General features: G+C 38.8%; 1 protein-coding gene across 1 annotated transcript; it reads right to left on the reverse strand.

The window, feature by feature from the left end:
• Window positions 1–7,083: 7,083 nt before the first annotated feature.
• On the reverse strand, window positions 7,084–14,275 carry LOC148851109 (protein OSB1, mitochondrial-like). Its single transcript, XM_088946689.1, has 4 exons — window positions 13,624–14,275; window positions 10,867–11,005; window positions 8,800–8,917; window positions 7,084–7,661 (listed from the first exon to the last, which is right to left on the reverse strand). The coding sequence occupies exons 1-4, from the start codon at window positions 13,953–13,955 to the stop codon at window positions 7,384–7,386; spliced, it is 867 nt and encodes a 288-aa protein (XP_088802815.1). The 5' UTR covers window positions 13,956–14,275; the 3' UTR covers window positions 7,084–7,383.
• Window positions 14,276–14,876: the final 601 nt, after the last annotated feature.

Genomic DNA, 14,876 nt, shown 5'->3' on the forward strand with positions numbered 1-14,876 from the left:
GGTCGAGAGTCTAGACATGCATCAAAAGAGGATAGAGAGTTTGAGCCACCAATCATGGTGCCACATGTATATTCTCTCTTAATTTTTTCTGTATACAACTCAAAAACAAGTATTTAAAACGAATGCTTATTCGAATAATATATATTTGTATTTGGCACCTGACTTTTTTATTTGTTTATTTAAATAAACACTTATTTTATATTGGGTATTTGATAGTCTTTTTTTCTGATAAGTATTTATTCATTTAAAAAGATAACGGAACCAAATCCTATGTTACTTGATCAAAGGGAAATATTGACATTTTGAAATATAACCATGGATTATTTTGGAAGTAAATTGTTGAATAAGTGATTATTGTATAAGTACTTAAAAATAAGATGAAATTTTGAGTTTCTTGAATAAGCACTTATTTTTAAACACACCCAAACTTGGCCTAAAAATCTCGGGTCTACGTATATGAACCATAACACATTTTGGTTGTATATGTGGACAACATGCTCTCATTCTCTTGGAACCCCTTTGGTCTACAATCGAACCTCTTTATAATTCAGAATCATGATAGAGATGGAATCTATAAAAAGAGGGTAAATTGCTGAAACCTCCCCGAAGTTTAATAATTGCAATCACCTCGCCTGAACTTTTGAAACAGTTGCAAGTAGACCCATTTTATTAGAATCCTCTAATAAGAAGTATGAAAATGTCCAAAATACCCATGCTATCATATCAATTGCTACCCCAAATCCTTCCAATATCTTTTCCAAAAATTGATTTATTTTCCAAATTCCCTCTTCATATAAAGTTTAAGTTACAATTTTAAACTTTTTTTTATAAAGTTTGTATTGTTTTTCTGTAAAAACTAACCTTAATATTTTGTGCATCTTGTCAGAGGATTCTAACAATGGGGGACTAATTGCAACTGCATCAAAAAATTCAGGGGAGGTATTTGTAATTACCAACTTCAAAAGAGCTTTCAGCAATGATGAGAAACTTCAGAGGAGGTTTTAATCATTTATAAAAAAAAGAAAAGAAATCCTACCCATCTTCCACTTCTCAATTTCTTTTTATTTCTTTCCATTCTTTTACCACCTTATTGGAAGATCACGATCAACAGGAACCAATGGAAACACTGAACCTCAAGTACAGCCACTGCTTCAAGTCTTCATTTTGGATGACAAAACAGGGATGGTCCGTCGCATTCTCCCTCACCAATCCTTGAATCGATCAATCTTTTTTTACTTTTATGTTTTTCAGGTCTAAAAAATAAACAGCTTTAGAGATAAGGTTCACTTGCCAAGGGATTATGGTTGTGGGGTTCACCCGCCAATATTGATACAAATCAATATATTTATCATCATAATATAAAAGCATATAGAATTACAAGTTTTAGATTCAGTTTGCGTGAGGGCTTATATTGGGAGGTCAAAAGGAATTGCGATCTGCTCCTAACAAAAAGCCATCCCAATATATTATAACATGATCTATGTCTGCACATCTCAGATGTGATGGCATCTGTTCCTCAGAAATGGGTGCCTCAGAGACACATCTACTGTGCATTGAAAATATCTCCCATGAATAAGTATAAGAAATATTTCTAATACATGGTAAGATGTGCATGTGAGGCGTTGGATTTTAATCTCATAAGAGATTAAATTCAATGGGTTTGATATGGGTAATTACATGAGAAATTGCACCTACACACTTGATTGAAAATCGGTTTTTCTCTTACAAAACCCAGTTTTGAACTTGTCCCACATTGAAAAATTATAAGTTTTGTTTTCAGTATTTCACTATGAGCTGATTTGCACTCCTTAGAATTAGTAGAGGAGAGTATGGGGATTTGATACTGCACAACGCGCGCGTACGCATGTGTGCACGTGTGTGCGGTGCAATGAGGCACTTTAGAGGTGCACTTTGCTCATGATGGGCGGCTTTGGTTTTGGTGCGTTGCTGACTGTTGATCACCGTTGATGAGATCAACGGTCACGATTCGATCGGGTGTGATCAAGAGGCACAATTCAAAGTTAACAGTCACTAACTATTAACTACTTTTTAAACAGTCACAATGTTTGAAATTGTGACTGTTCAAGGTGCATTTTCTAAACCAGCACCTACATTTTCTTCATACATCTTCACAAATTATTTAAGGAGCATGAATCAAACTCCAAATCACACAATTTCGAAATTCACTCATTCTCTCTCTCTCTCTCTCTCTCTCTCTCTCTGATCTACTACAGTCTCACAGAAGGTTTCTTTGGAGACTCTTCAACTTTGCTGGTTGCAGATTCTCGCCCAAGGCTTTGTTGTATCCTATGAACGAATTTGCCTATAACTCAATAACAAACTCAGTAAAACTGAGTGGGGGCAAATAACGTTCTAAAGACAGTATCTTAAGACGTGTCTCAGAGCTTCTCCTCCAAAGTTACAGTAACCCATCTAATCCAACACATATGAGGCACCAGGTGTAAGAAAGAGATCATGTCTCATCTCAGACATGATGTTGATGGAACCCAATAGTGAGATGGGAGGCCACGGATCATGCTGGAACAGTTTTACGTTGGGAGCAGTCAAATGTGGAGTCCTTAGCGTCATTATTTTTTTCTGCCCAATATGCTATCTTGATACCTTTCATATGCCTCCGGATCTGTTACCACCATAATTTCCGATATGCATGATCTGTAACTTAACATCTGACATGTATCCGGATCTGCTGTCAACATGGCTTCCAAACATGATAAATAGCCACACATCATGTTCATAAGCAAGGCTTAAATTATGGATATGCACAAATAGACGTGTCAGGTGTTTTGATATTTAGGCTGTGTTTGGTTGTAGTGCAATTTTATTTGCATTAGTACAAATGTATGAGTGTAAATGTAAAAAATATAAATTTTGGTTTAATTTTGTTTTAGATTTTACTTTATTCTGTTTTACATCTTAATTTATTTTATTTGCACTGCAATCAAACAAAATAAGCTAAACTTTGAAACAAAAATGTCAGAATTTGCAGTGCCATGATTTTGCATCAGTGCAAATTTATTTGCATTGCAATCAAACATAGTCTTAATAAATTCTTTTTTTAGTTTTTTTTTTTCAAAATTATTTTAGAGGCTTTAGGCTTGCCTGCCCCCTGAAATAGCCCAAATTCCGAAACACCTCTTATTTGGGGCTTCGGGAAGTTATCAGTATGATACAGGGTGTATCGTATCAAAATTTTGAACCTTATTTATAAGTTGTATTAATGGCATCTTGTTGGTAGTTGATTCGGACTTCTTTTATATGAAAGTATATAATGTAGGTGTATTATTACACTATTAACTTATGCTGGAAACAAAAATGTTCCTGCTAATTGGTAAGGTCTTTAGCTGGTTGTAGAAAACACAAGATTGAATTTCGTATGCAATTGGGCAATTATGAGTTTGGGGATGGGCTACCCCATTGTATAGCCACATGGACAAAAAAAGGGGGATTTTACTGTTCAATCCACCCAACAAATCTTATCTCCGTCCTACAATTGGAGTTGGCACTAACTTGGAATTGATGCTAATGTACGAGTGGGTATTGATGAGGGCAGATTTGGTCCTCCAATGATATTGTGACACATGGCACCTCGGAACAATTAGGTGACATCCGGAACCACTTAGGCAACAACTTGCCCTAGCCAAGTTGATGGTGTCCCACCTGGTGGCCTGGCACGGGCACGAACTGGCGGCCTGACCCAGGCGCAACCTGGCAGCTTGGCCCAGGCGTGACCTGGCAGCCTGGCCCTGGCGCGAATTGGCAGCCTGGCACAGGCGCGAACTGGCAGCCTGGGACATGCATGAACTGGCAGCCTGGCACAGGCGCCGACCTAGTGGCTTGACACAGGTGCTGACCTGGCGACCTACGAGACGTGATCGCCAACAAATTCGACATGCATATCCAAACGTGCTCGCTGACAAATTCAGCATGCATATCCCAACACTCCCACGATCACTGGAAGTTGGTCCACGTGCCAAATGATCCGGAGGGTGGTCAAAGTGCATGGCACTTACCTCAGGGATTCTCAGACCACTTAGACAACTTCTCAGGAATCTTGGATGTGGTGCGTGAAGCCCACACCAAACTATGCCTATATAAAGGCACCAACCCCAATGGCATGGGGGGCATGTAAACATATTCTAGCTCTCATACTTTGTGATTTTTAGCTCGCAATCTACTATGAGAGTACTGACTTAAGCATCGGAGCGACCTTGCTGGGTTACCCACCCCAGGTCCTCTAACATTGATTCCTTGTAGGCCTCTAAAGAATGACGGAGCTCAACAATCAATCCAGCTCGCCACCAAGCAGCTCAACCCACTGGTAAGCTCGGTACCTAATAGGCAGCTCGGCCCTCTGGTCAGCTCGTCACCTAATAGGCAGCTCGGCACTCTAGTTAGTTCGGCACCTAATAGGCAGCTCGACACACTAGTCAGCTCAGCACCTAATAGGCAGCTTGGCACTCTGGTAAGCTCGTCACCTGACCTGCCTAGCTTGGTCCAGTCAGTTCGGCACCTAACCTGCCCAGCTCGGCCCAGTTAACTCGGCACCTAATCTGCCTCCAGCTCGGCCTAGTTAACTCGGCACCTAATTTGCCCCCAACTCGTCCTAGTTAACTCGGCACCTAATCTGCCCCCAGCTCGGCCTAGTTAACTCGGCACCTAATCTGCCCCCAGCTCGGCCTGGTCAGCTCGGCATCCAGGTTCTCATCCAACAAAAGTTCACTTCAGCCTCTGAGTCATCAGCCACTTGGAAGTAGACCAAATGGCGAGGTACTTAGCACAAAAAATTGATACATCACCAAAAATTAATTCATCAATTGGCGTCGTCTGTGTGAAACGCTACAAAAAGCTAAGTTCTCATCCTCCGAAAGGCTAAGTCCTCTTCTTTTAGAAAGCTAAGTTCTTACCTTTTAGTTTCAATTTTTTATGAAATCAAAGACTATGCAGGAGGTTAATGACCAACCGACTAAGCAACTCTACCACCTTTATTTCAACTCGAATAAAGCCTCATCAGTCCTCTTCGTGAGGTACCCTCTACAAAGATGAGCTCTTCGTGGCTTCCGCAGGAGTAGGCGGCCAATAGACTGCATGGACGCCCCTACCGGTTGAGTCTTCCAAGGCTCCTATGCGCGTTGGTGACCTAAAGTCAATAGTGCTGCCCTCGTAGGTCGAGCTCCTAGTAGCTTCTTGTAAGCCGAAGTCACTAACGAGGCTGATGCAGTGCAACCGTAGCTCTAAGGTGCCGACCTAATAAAAGACCTCGGCACCACGTAAGACCTAATTTCCTCCTTGGCATGCACAAAATCAAAGATCAATGAGAGTGGACTACGAGTTGCTCCCAGAGCCTAAAGGCTAAAGTGCCGAACTGGCAAAGACTTCGGCACCACATATGACCCAGTCACCTCTTCGGCATGGGCAAAATCAAGGGTAAGGAGAGTGGACTACGATTCGCTCCCAGATCCTAAGGAATTGAATTGACGCTTACGGGCTCATCGAATTAGTGATTTCATGCCAAACGGAGCAATCTACTCTCTTTGCCGAGTTACTTTTAGCTAGGGAGTGGGAGGCAAATGATGAGGGCGGATTTGGCCCTCCAATGATATTGTGACACGTGGCACCTCGGAACAAGTAGAGGACACCCAGAACCACTTAGGCAACAACTTGCCTTAGCCAAGTCGATGGTGTCCCACCTGGCGGCCTGGCACGGGCGTCAACCAAGCGGCCTGGCACTGGCGCGACCTGGCACAGGTGCCGACCTGGCGACTTGCGAGACATGCTCGCCAACAAATTCAGCATGCATATCCCAACACTCCCATGATCCTTGGAAGTTGGCCCGTGTGCCAAACGATCCGGAGGGTGGTCAACGTGCATGGCGATTACCTCAGGGAATCTCAGACCACTTAGACGACTTCTCAAAAATCTCAGATGCGGTGCGTGAAGCCCATGCCAAACTATGCCTATATAAAAGCACCAACCCCAATGGCATGGGAGCGAGTAAGCATATTCTAGTTCTCATACTTTGTGATTTTTAGCTCGCAATCTATTATGAGAGTATTGACTTAAGAATTAGAGCGACATCGCCGAGTTAGCCACCTCGGGTCCTTTGACATTGATTTCTTACAGGTCTCTAAAGAACGATGAAGCTCAACAATCAATCCAGCTCTCCACCAGGCAACTGGACCCACTGGTCAGCTCAACACCTAATAGGTAGCCCAGCCCTCTGGTTAGTTCGTCACCTAATAGGCAGCTCGTCACTCTGGTCAGTTCGGCCCCTAATAGGCAGCTTGACACACTGGTCAACTCGACACTCTAGTTGGCTCGTCACTTGACTTGCCTAGCTCAGCCAGTCAACTTGTCAACTAACCTGCCTAGCTCAGCCCAATCAATTCGGCATCTAACCTACCCAACTCGGCCCAGTTAACTCGACACCTAATCTGCCCCCAACTCGGCCTGGTCAGCTCGACATCCAAGTCCTCATCCAACAGAGGTTCACTTCGACTTCTGAATCATCGGCTACTTGGAAGCAGACCAAATGACGAGATACTTGGCACAAAAATTGATACATCACCAAAAATTGATTCATCAGGTATTGATGTTATAGGTGGAAGTGTTTGAAATTTTAAATTGTTGCAAATCTACAGTAGATTTCAAATTTCTGACGTGTAATGCAATGTAGTTATCCAAAAAAAATAACTGTTTACATCAATAAATACTCTAAATCAATACTCTAGAAGTAAAAAGTCACCCTAGGACTAGGAGAACCATTTGGTGATATTGGCCCAAGCAGCTGAAAATCGATGATTTACTAGCAAAAGATTGATTATTAAAAAAAACTAAAATAACAAAAAAATGTTAAAAGCAGAGAAGGGTTATTAACTCAACCATTTGAACCGTTGCTGACCCAAACCATCAAACCACTAACCTAGAACCGGCGGCCAAAGCGGTTCCCTTTCCGGAATGACCCAGTTCTTAAAACCTTGTCAAGATGTATCAGAATGACCCAAGTCCAAAGAAAATAACAGGATGAAGAGAACAAGGAAAACTCTGAAATATAAAACAGGCGGATGACACTCAGCACATCATCTCCGATTAATCAACGGCTCAAACAACTTTTGTGACATAGGAAATAGAATTTATATCCGAATGGTTAAAAAATAACTTTGTACAATAATTATCTACAAGAAGGAATAAACGGTAATATGAGACAAATCATAAGTGGTATGGAGCCATATCCTGCAACAACAGAGTCCAAACTTCAATACTGTTACCATAAAGATATTGTTCCATAATTTCTGTTTTTCATTTGGTAGCCAAGCCAACGGATAATTATAGCTGAACCGTTTAATTCGGCAAGATGAGCTCCCACTATTCAAATTTCCACACAGTCATTCTGGGCCGCCGATTCACCAGTACCTGATGCCCTCGTTCTAACATTGTAGAGTCATGCAGCTGGAGCAGTCGTTTAACCCAGGGAGGGTCCCTTTCATCGATCCACAGGACCTCACCAGTATCTTTGTGCTTAAAATCTGGACTCTTAGAATTGGTTTTCCCACGCCTATTGTCCCACCATTCGTAAGGATTGACAAAAAACACTTGCCACAAATAAAGACGGTCTCTCTTCTTCTGTTCCACGTCTGAAGAATCTAAAGATAGCATCAACCGAATGAACATTTACAAGATTAGTTCTTATCTCTCCCGTGTTTATACTTTATACCAAGTTTAAAAAATATGAATCATACCATATCATATGATATGTGATGTTTTCCAGGGTCACCAATATGCTAATTTGTAAGAGTTTGGTTATTTTAATATCTGATGTGACGTTCCAACTATCATATTATCAAACAAAAAAAAATAAGAGAATCGATTGAAACAAACTTTTGATACGCTAAGTTTTCATATCAAGACTCAAGAGTATCGGTACTTCGAACCATGGCTTTTACAAACAAATCATGAATTTGCTAGAAACACGTACTTAAGATGAAAACAATACACCACAATGAAGTGTAAAGCATAGAAAAAACTGTCACCAATGCTTGTACGAAATTGGTCTACACCAGGAGGGATAACCATATGAATACTTCTATTTGGGTGGTGGAGTAGGGTGAAGGCACCTAAAAGAAGAAGTGATCTGTTGCAAGTTCAAGGGACAAGGGCTAGGGGTAGACCAAAATGGACATGGGTTGAAGTAGCTAGAAATATAAGTGCCCATAATTTAACAATTGATATGGCTTTAAACAGAATGGAATGGCGAAACAGGATTTATGAAGCTGATCCCATATAGTTGGGATAAGGCTTGGATGATGACGATGATGATTAGGATGAAAGGCATATAAATCTGTGTATGTGTACCTGAGATTAGGTCCTAATCCATTCCACCCTTCCCAAGATCCTAGATTGCTGGGACTTACATTGGTGGGCAGTTTATGGTCTCATGTCCATATCTGGAACTCCAGAGACACTACCAGTTTGGCAGGCTGGAAATCCTCAAAATTTCTAAAATTTCTGTTTTAGACAATGCTATAATGCCATGGAGCTGAATGCTGGAGAAGGTATATCGAATGAAACTGATTGTAATTAATCAGTCTATTAACAAACTAGTTCCTCTGCTGATGCATGCCTATAATTGAACCGAACCTATTCCAGCTAAATTGGAAATTAGGATGTTAAGAGGTAATGGCTTGAGAAATTATGAATAATGAGTATGCTAAGGAATTTCAACTTGGAACTTGAATTAGTCATATATTTTAATAGAGAAAAACACCAGCAACAGAAACATACTGTTATCAGACATGCTAGATGTGGAGATTGTTTCTTCTTTTGGCCCTGATTTCTCAGGTTTCTGGCAGCATTGCTGTCGACCATTTTGTGCTACATAGTTTAATTCCTTTACAATTACCTGTGAGAAGTTAATAATATGAAAGAGCATTAACCTCATGAAAGCCATTTTAGGGAAAAATCTACAAGAAAGAAATGGAATCTAATGCAATTATAAGTTGAAACTTTAGTTTGAACTTAATAACTCCATCTATCACGCACAAAACAGGCTCATGCATAAACCAATGTCAACTAATTAAATAATTCTTAATATTGGCAAATGGATCGGAAGAGAGATGAAGTACAAGAAAGATAAGAAATGTTGGCAACAGATCATTGTTCCAGGGGGTTTATAAGGTACATCCAGAAAGACCACTGCAGACCATGACCTATCATTCTCCAGCAAAGTGTTATTCTCAACCACGTTGGAATCCAACTAGATAAATGTAAAGGTATTTATTAAATTAAACATTTATGAAAAAATTTGAGCAACAGAGGTTATATGGTAAGGCTCCTTCCAGCCTTGTGAACCAGCAAGGCTATAATATTCTGGGCAATAATAATTATTACAAACATTTTAGGATTTCATTAAGTGACAAATTTAACTAAGTGGAAGGAGTGGGAACTGAAGCATGGAGCAGAATGAAAAGATTGGAGTGTGAAATATGAAAAGCTCAGAATTTTTGTAGTGGTGAAGAGCATATATATGTGCATAAACAGACATCTATGTATGTATTTTCTTGTAAGAATATAAATGTTAGTGTTGTCAAATTGATGGGTCAATGACTAGTTGTTTGGGCCTTGCTATGTGATGAATCAACTAGTAGGGACATGGAATGCAAGGTTCAAAGTATTGATAGGATACATTCGATACATATCATATCATATCCTGGGTTCAGCAATATGCTTATTTAGGGGAGTTAAAAGATTTCAGTTTTTTTTTATATGATAAAAGGTGATTTGATAAGACCACTGTGAAAAGATATGGCAAAATAGATAGATAGACAGATGGTGAGAGAGTTTTAGGCAACACAAACTCGCAATACACACACAAAAAAAAAACAAAACAGAACAAAAAATGCATATCAATATGAACCATGCCTGGATGTTAAATAGTTGATTGTATGAAATAACTTTATGATCAGAATGATGACATGGGACTGGTAGTCTTGTCAATCTACAACAGAATGGTCCAAATGCTTATAGTTGTCTTGGTTTTGGTGTTTATGTGCAAATTTTTTTGATGGATTTATGTGCAAAAATAATTAAAGGAACAGAGAGAGAGAGAGAGAGCATTAAGCATGTCATATGTTTCAACATACGGGCTATAGACAAGGTGGAACACTTTTCAAAGGTGGAACGCTTTTCAAATTTTAAACCATCAGGAAATTCTATTTATGAACTGCAAAGTAAGGATTCTAGAAAATTCTTCAGAGACAATTCCTTTTCAGAACACTTGAGTCACGGATCAAACTAACTTGGCCCCTCATGTTGGTGGTCCCGGTCTCTAAGGATTTGGCCCACCATCATGAAAATGAGGATTTATCTCAGCAAATGCACATGTTCAAGGCAACTTTCTATGGCCAGAGCAGGCAGTGAATCATTAGGCTCATAGACTGGCAGTTCACGCTTCAATGTATTTCACTCTGGTTAAACCACCCAAACCTCAAGAGTAAGAAGAAGACAAGAAAACAAAAAGAATTGACAAAAACAACACAGACAGCCTAACAAAGAAAATGGGCACCCTATATTTGTTTTCCAAAAAAAAAAAAAGTTCACAGCTGTTTAGTCTGTATGAATTGTTTGAACAAGTACTACAGATAACCAATCAAAGAATCAAAAAAAAAAAAAAAAATCCAGACAAGACTGAGCATGAGCCTAACCTAACCTAGGGAGTATGTCACATCTGAACACTTGGACAATCAAATTTGACAAAGGTTTTGAAACTCTAGTTCAAGGTACCCATATGTTGAATGAAATATAAATTCTAAATAATAAATGAAACAGTGAAAAATATTAATATTTGTTAACCTTGTAATACATTTTGAGCTCTCCATTTGCATCAACCTTTTTATAAGAACCTAATTGACCTGAAACATAAATAAGATCATTTCGTCTCAAATGTTTGTATGATGTTTCTCCCATCTTGTCCCACATACTCAGTAAAATCCTGTTCACAAACTGTGCAAATGTTAGCTTGTTTTGTTGCAGCAATTGCGGACTTAAACCATAAAGGAAACCAAGTTCAAAGAAGGGATCTAAAAATATGGTGTATCCTGTAAAAGATGTAGGGAAAATATAATGCCATGTCATAGTCAATTGAAATTTATACAAATGTACCAGTGGTGATAATCAAGAAAAAGAAAATTCCTAACATAAGATAAATCTATGCACACTTTCAACTTGATGGATCTATTGTATGCCAAAAGAAAATTTGTAAAAGATGAAAAAGCATCCTCCCAGATAGTCTCAATATGAAGCTCAAGGACAATGCTTCAGACCTCAAATCAGAAACTTACACCTTAAGGTATTGCACTTTTTGAGTACCTTACAGAAATATACCTTAACCATTAAATAAATAGAGCTCTCATCATAAGATTGGTAGTTGCTTTTCTATTTTTTAATTGTCTAACAAATCAACAATTTTACTAATTCATTAGCAACAGTTATATATTTGAAAACCTTTGGGCTTCCCCAAGCTAAGAGTTTCTTCAAAAGGATTTCAAGGGTTTGAAGTGCAAACAATGCAGTTTTCCTCATGACTAGTTTCAACAATTTATCGAAATCAACATTGGCAGTTTCTATTACTTATAATATAACCAAATGATAAAACAGAATTGTTCTCCAAATTTTAGAAAAAAAATGGAATGCTACTCATTATTCAGGCATTTTCTGCAGTTTAGCAATTGTTTCTAGTCTTTTATTTGATGGTTGGATCATTTAAAATCTTGAATAAATATATGGCTCCCCATTGCTTTCCTTGATTATACTATATCTTCTCACTTTAATTCATTGTTTATTCTTGAAAAGAGATCCCATGAAGTTAAGTAACATATTTTCCTAATAAATAGTGGTCAAATTCTCAGTATTGCACCTTAATCTTCAAAATTTTCTTTGCCCTAGTGTTGGATGGTAAAGAAAACTAGAAACAAGTTAGAGTAAGGAAATGCAAAATAACCAAGATGATAAGCGCTCGGAATAGAGAAACCAAGACATACAATGGACAGATGGGGCACTACAAAAAATTAACTACAAAAGAACAACTAATGATAACCAAATAGGAGTAATAAGTGATCAGTATTTGGTCACAACAGAGTATAAGAGTAAAATATTGTGTACCCAACAAATTATGCTCAATTTGAGAAACCACATCACACCTTGAACCTTCCCAACAACAAATTTTGATCACATAAATATTAAACTTAAACTGTGTAAGCATGCTGCCCTCTGTGGGCCCAGGTTATCTTAAATGCCCTATGATACCTGGAAATCTATAAATAGATGTTGCATAGTTTATGAGATTGGATGCATAAAGTTGTTTGTGTGATAAATAAAACAAATTGCAAATGATGTGGTCAAGTCACGAGTAGATGGTTGTGATTAACCAGGTAAATACTTGTAAACAAGCTTGTTTCTGCTAAGAACCTTTTTTTTTTTTGAGAAAAGGTAATGCATTTCATTAAAACAACTGAGAGAGATCACAGACTTGCCCAATAAGTCACTAAGCAAGATAGGAAAAAAAAAACAACTTTTTACATCCCCAAAGACCACTATTTATAACTCATACAAAAAGAGTGGTGTACTCAAAAAAGGAGCTGTAAGGACATTGTACCACAAAAAGGTCACTATCCAAGGATATTTATTCGGAATGCCTTGAGATAATTGAAGAATCTGTGGAGGTTCTCCCTCATTTTGTCAATGAGCTCAGCAATTCTTAAAAGATGAAAAAAAAAACATTAGAAAAATGAGTGTGTGCCCTTGCACAGACTTAAAAAAAAGACTGACCGTTTTAAGATAATATATTGTGGTGAACGTATTTGTTTCAATCCTGTGAAAGATTCCGGTGCTATTAAAGGGGAGGGCAGGAAGTGAACACCTAAACAACTAATTTAATCAATCAATCACATTGAATTCATATATAATGTATGAGGAAAAGAAAACTCAACTCAGCCTTAGACCCAACTATTTGGAGTGCTAAACAAATCCTGTCCTGCCATTATGTTCTATCAAGAGCCCTGTTTTCCGCCAAATTATAAGTCCATGAATCACATTTTCTTCAGTCTTCCCCTTGCTCTTTTAGAGCTTTCTACTTTCATTAGATACTCCTTACTGGTGCAATCATTGGTCATCTTTTATTTTTTTTATTAGTCATTGGTCATCTATGAACATGACCTCATCAGTCGACTTCCATCATCTTTTTGCTATTTGGAGCCACCTCCAAGTCCTCTCTGATCCATGTATTCACTTCTGATTCTACCCATTCTAGTCATTGCTACTCATCCATCTTAACATCCTCATCTCAGCTATTTTCATTTGTATAATATGGTATTTCTTGATTTTCAAGCACTCTGTCCCACGCATTAATGCTGGTTTAATGACTTTCTTGTAGAATTTTCCATTTACTCTTGTTTGTCACTTAGAGATAATCTCCAAGCTTGGCACTTCGAGCATATGACAAATATAAATAAATCAACAAATCGACAAATAAATAACAACTAACAAAGCATGCAATAATTATAACGGAATACGGCAAGAATGTAAACTAAAATTTGAGAAATGAGAAATCACCTGAATGAACGTTCCGGACAACGGGAGGATCTGACTTCGAGGAAGGTACAAACACCGAAACGATCAGGAACACAGATCTTCTTCAAGGGAAAAACGACCGACCCAATAAAGCTAACAGAATTATAGAACTGTTCCCGCCATTTAATCGTCGTCGGACGCTGAAACCGAAGCTTATGGCGGTAAACGGGGCTCCCACCGTCGGGATCATCGGAAAAGTAATCAGAAAACTTAGGCTTAACCACTGAGGAGGAGGATGAAGAGAAGGGGAGTAGCTTCCGCAGAGAACAGGGAGCAGCGTTTCTAAGTAAAGTGGAGAAACGGGACAGCTCCATGGCTTTGCTACGAGCGAAAACATTTTAGGGTTTCTTCTTCCTTAGGAAGAACCCATCGCTCCTTGAACGGTGATCTCCAGCGGTTTGGATAAATTTCTCGGCAATATTCGACGTCGAGAATTTTGGCGGCATTCTGCTGGGAAAGCAGTTGGTGTAATGGCCTTTCAAATGTCCGTTTATTAATGGAAAAAAACCGAAAAACAGCTGGGACGAGATTCTTGTCTCTTGATCAGGAATTAGGGATTAGGGTCCTCATTTTCCCCGGCTTTTGCTAGTTGCTACTGTGCGGAGTGCCCGGGATCCGGAGTTCTCGGTATATTACATTCATAACCTTCTAAACTGGACTATTTACGTCTCTACCCCAGCGACAACGAGTAATGCCCAAATCAATGGTTATGGTTTTAATGGGATGGGCCAGTTCGTAAGACTTCAGAACCCAGTTTGATATAAGGCCCATCTAGATCTAGTCTAGGTTCATAAAAATTAAATCTAAAATCTAAATAATAGTATACTTGTGCACTTCTCTACCATATATCCGTATATCTCGTTGTCCATGGGGGTAAGAGATATATGACCTTTCTATAGATTGAGTTGGGTTGGAGACCCGACATGACCAGTCCAAATTTCTGACCAATAATAATTATTTACGTTGTAATTTGTTCAAGTTGAGTTTGGATGGACTAAATGATTATTTTTACGTATAATTACATAATAGGGGAATATGTATTTAGAAAAAAAAAAAAAAAAGAAAAAAGAGAGAGAGAGACAAATATACCCAGGTACGAGAAACTGAATGTGATTGAAACGAAACATACACGTCTTGAGACTTCCGTTGTCCACGTCTTGTTACAATTTATGTTAGGTCCAACACATACATGGTCCATTGAAACCCATACTCTTATATTCTGTTAATGGACCAGA

Source organism: Nelumbo lutea, chromosome 5, assembly GCF_056320005.1.
Source record: "Nelumbo lutea isolate HS-2025 chromosome 5, American lotus-T2T, whole genome shotgun sequence".
In the NCBI taxonomy this organism is placed as follows: Eukaryota; Viridiplantae; Streptophyta; class Magnoliopsida; order Proteales; family Nelumbonaceae; genus Nelumbo; species Nelumbo lutea.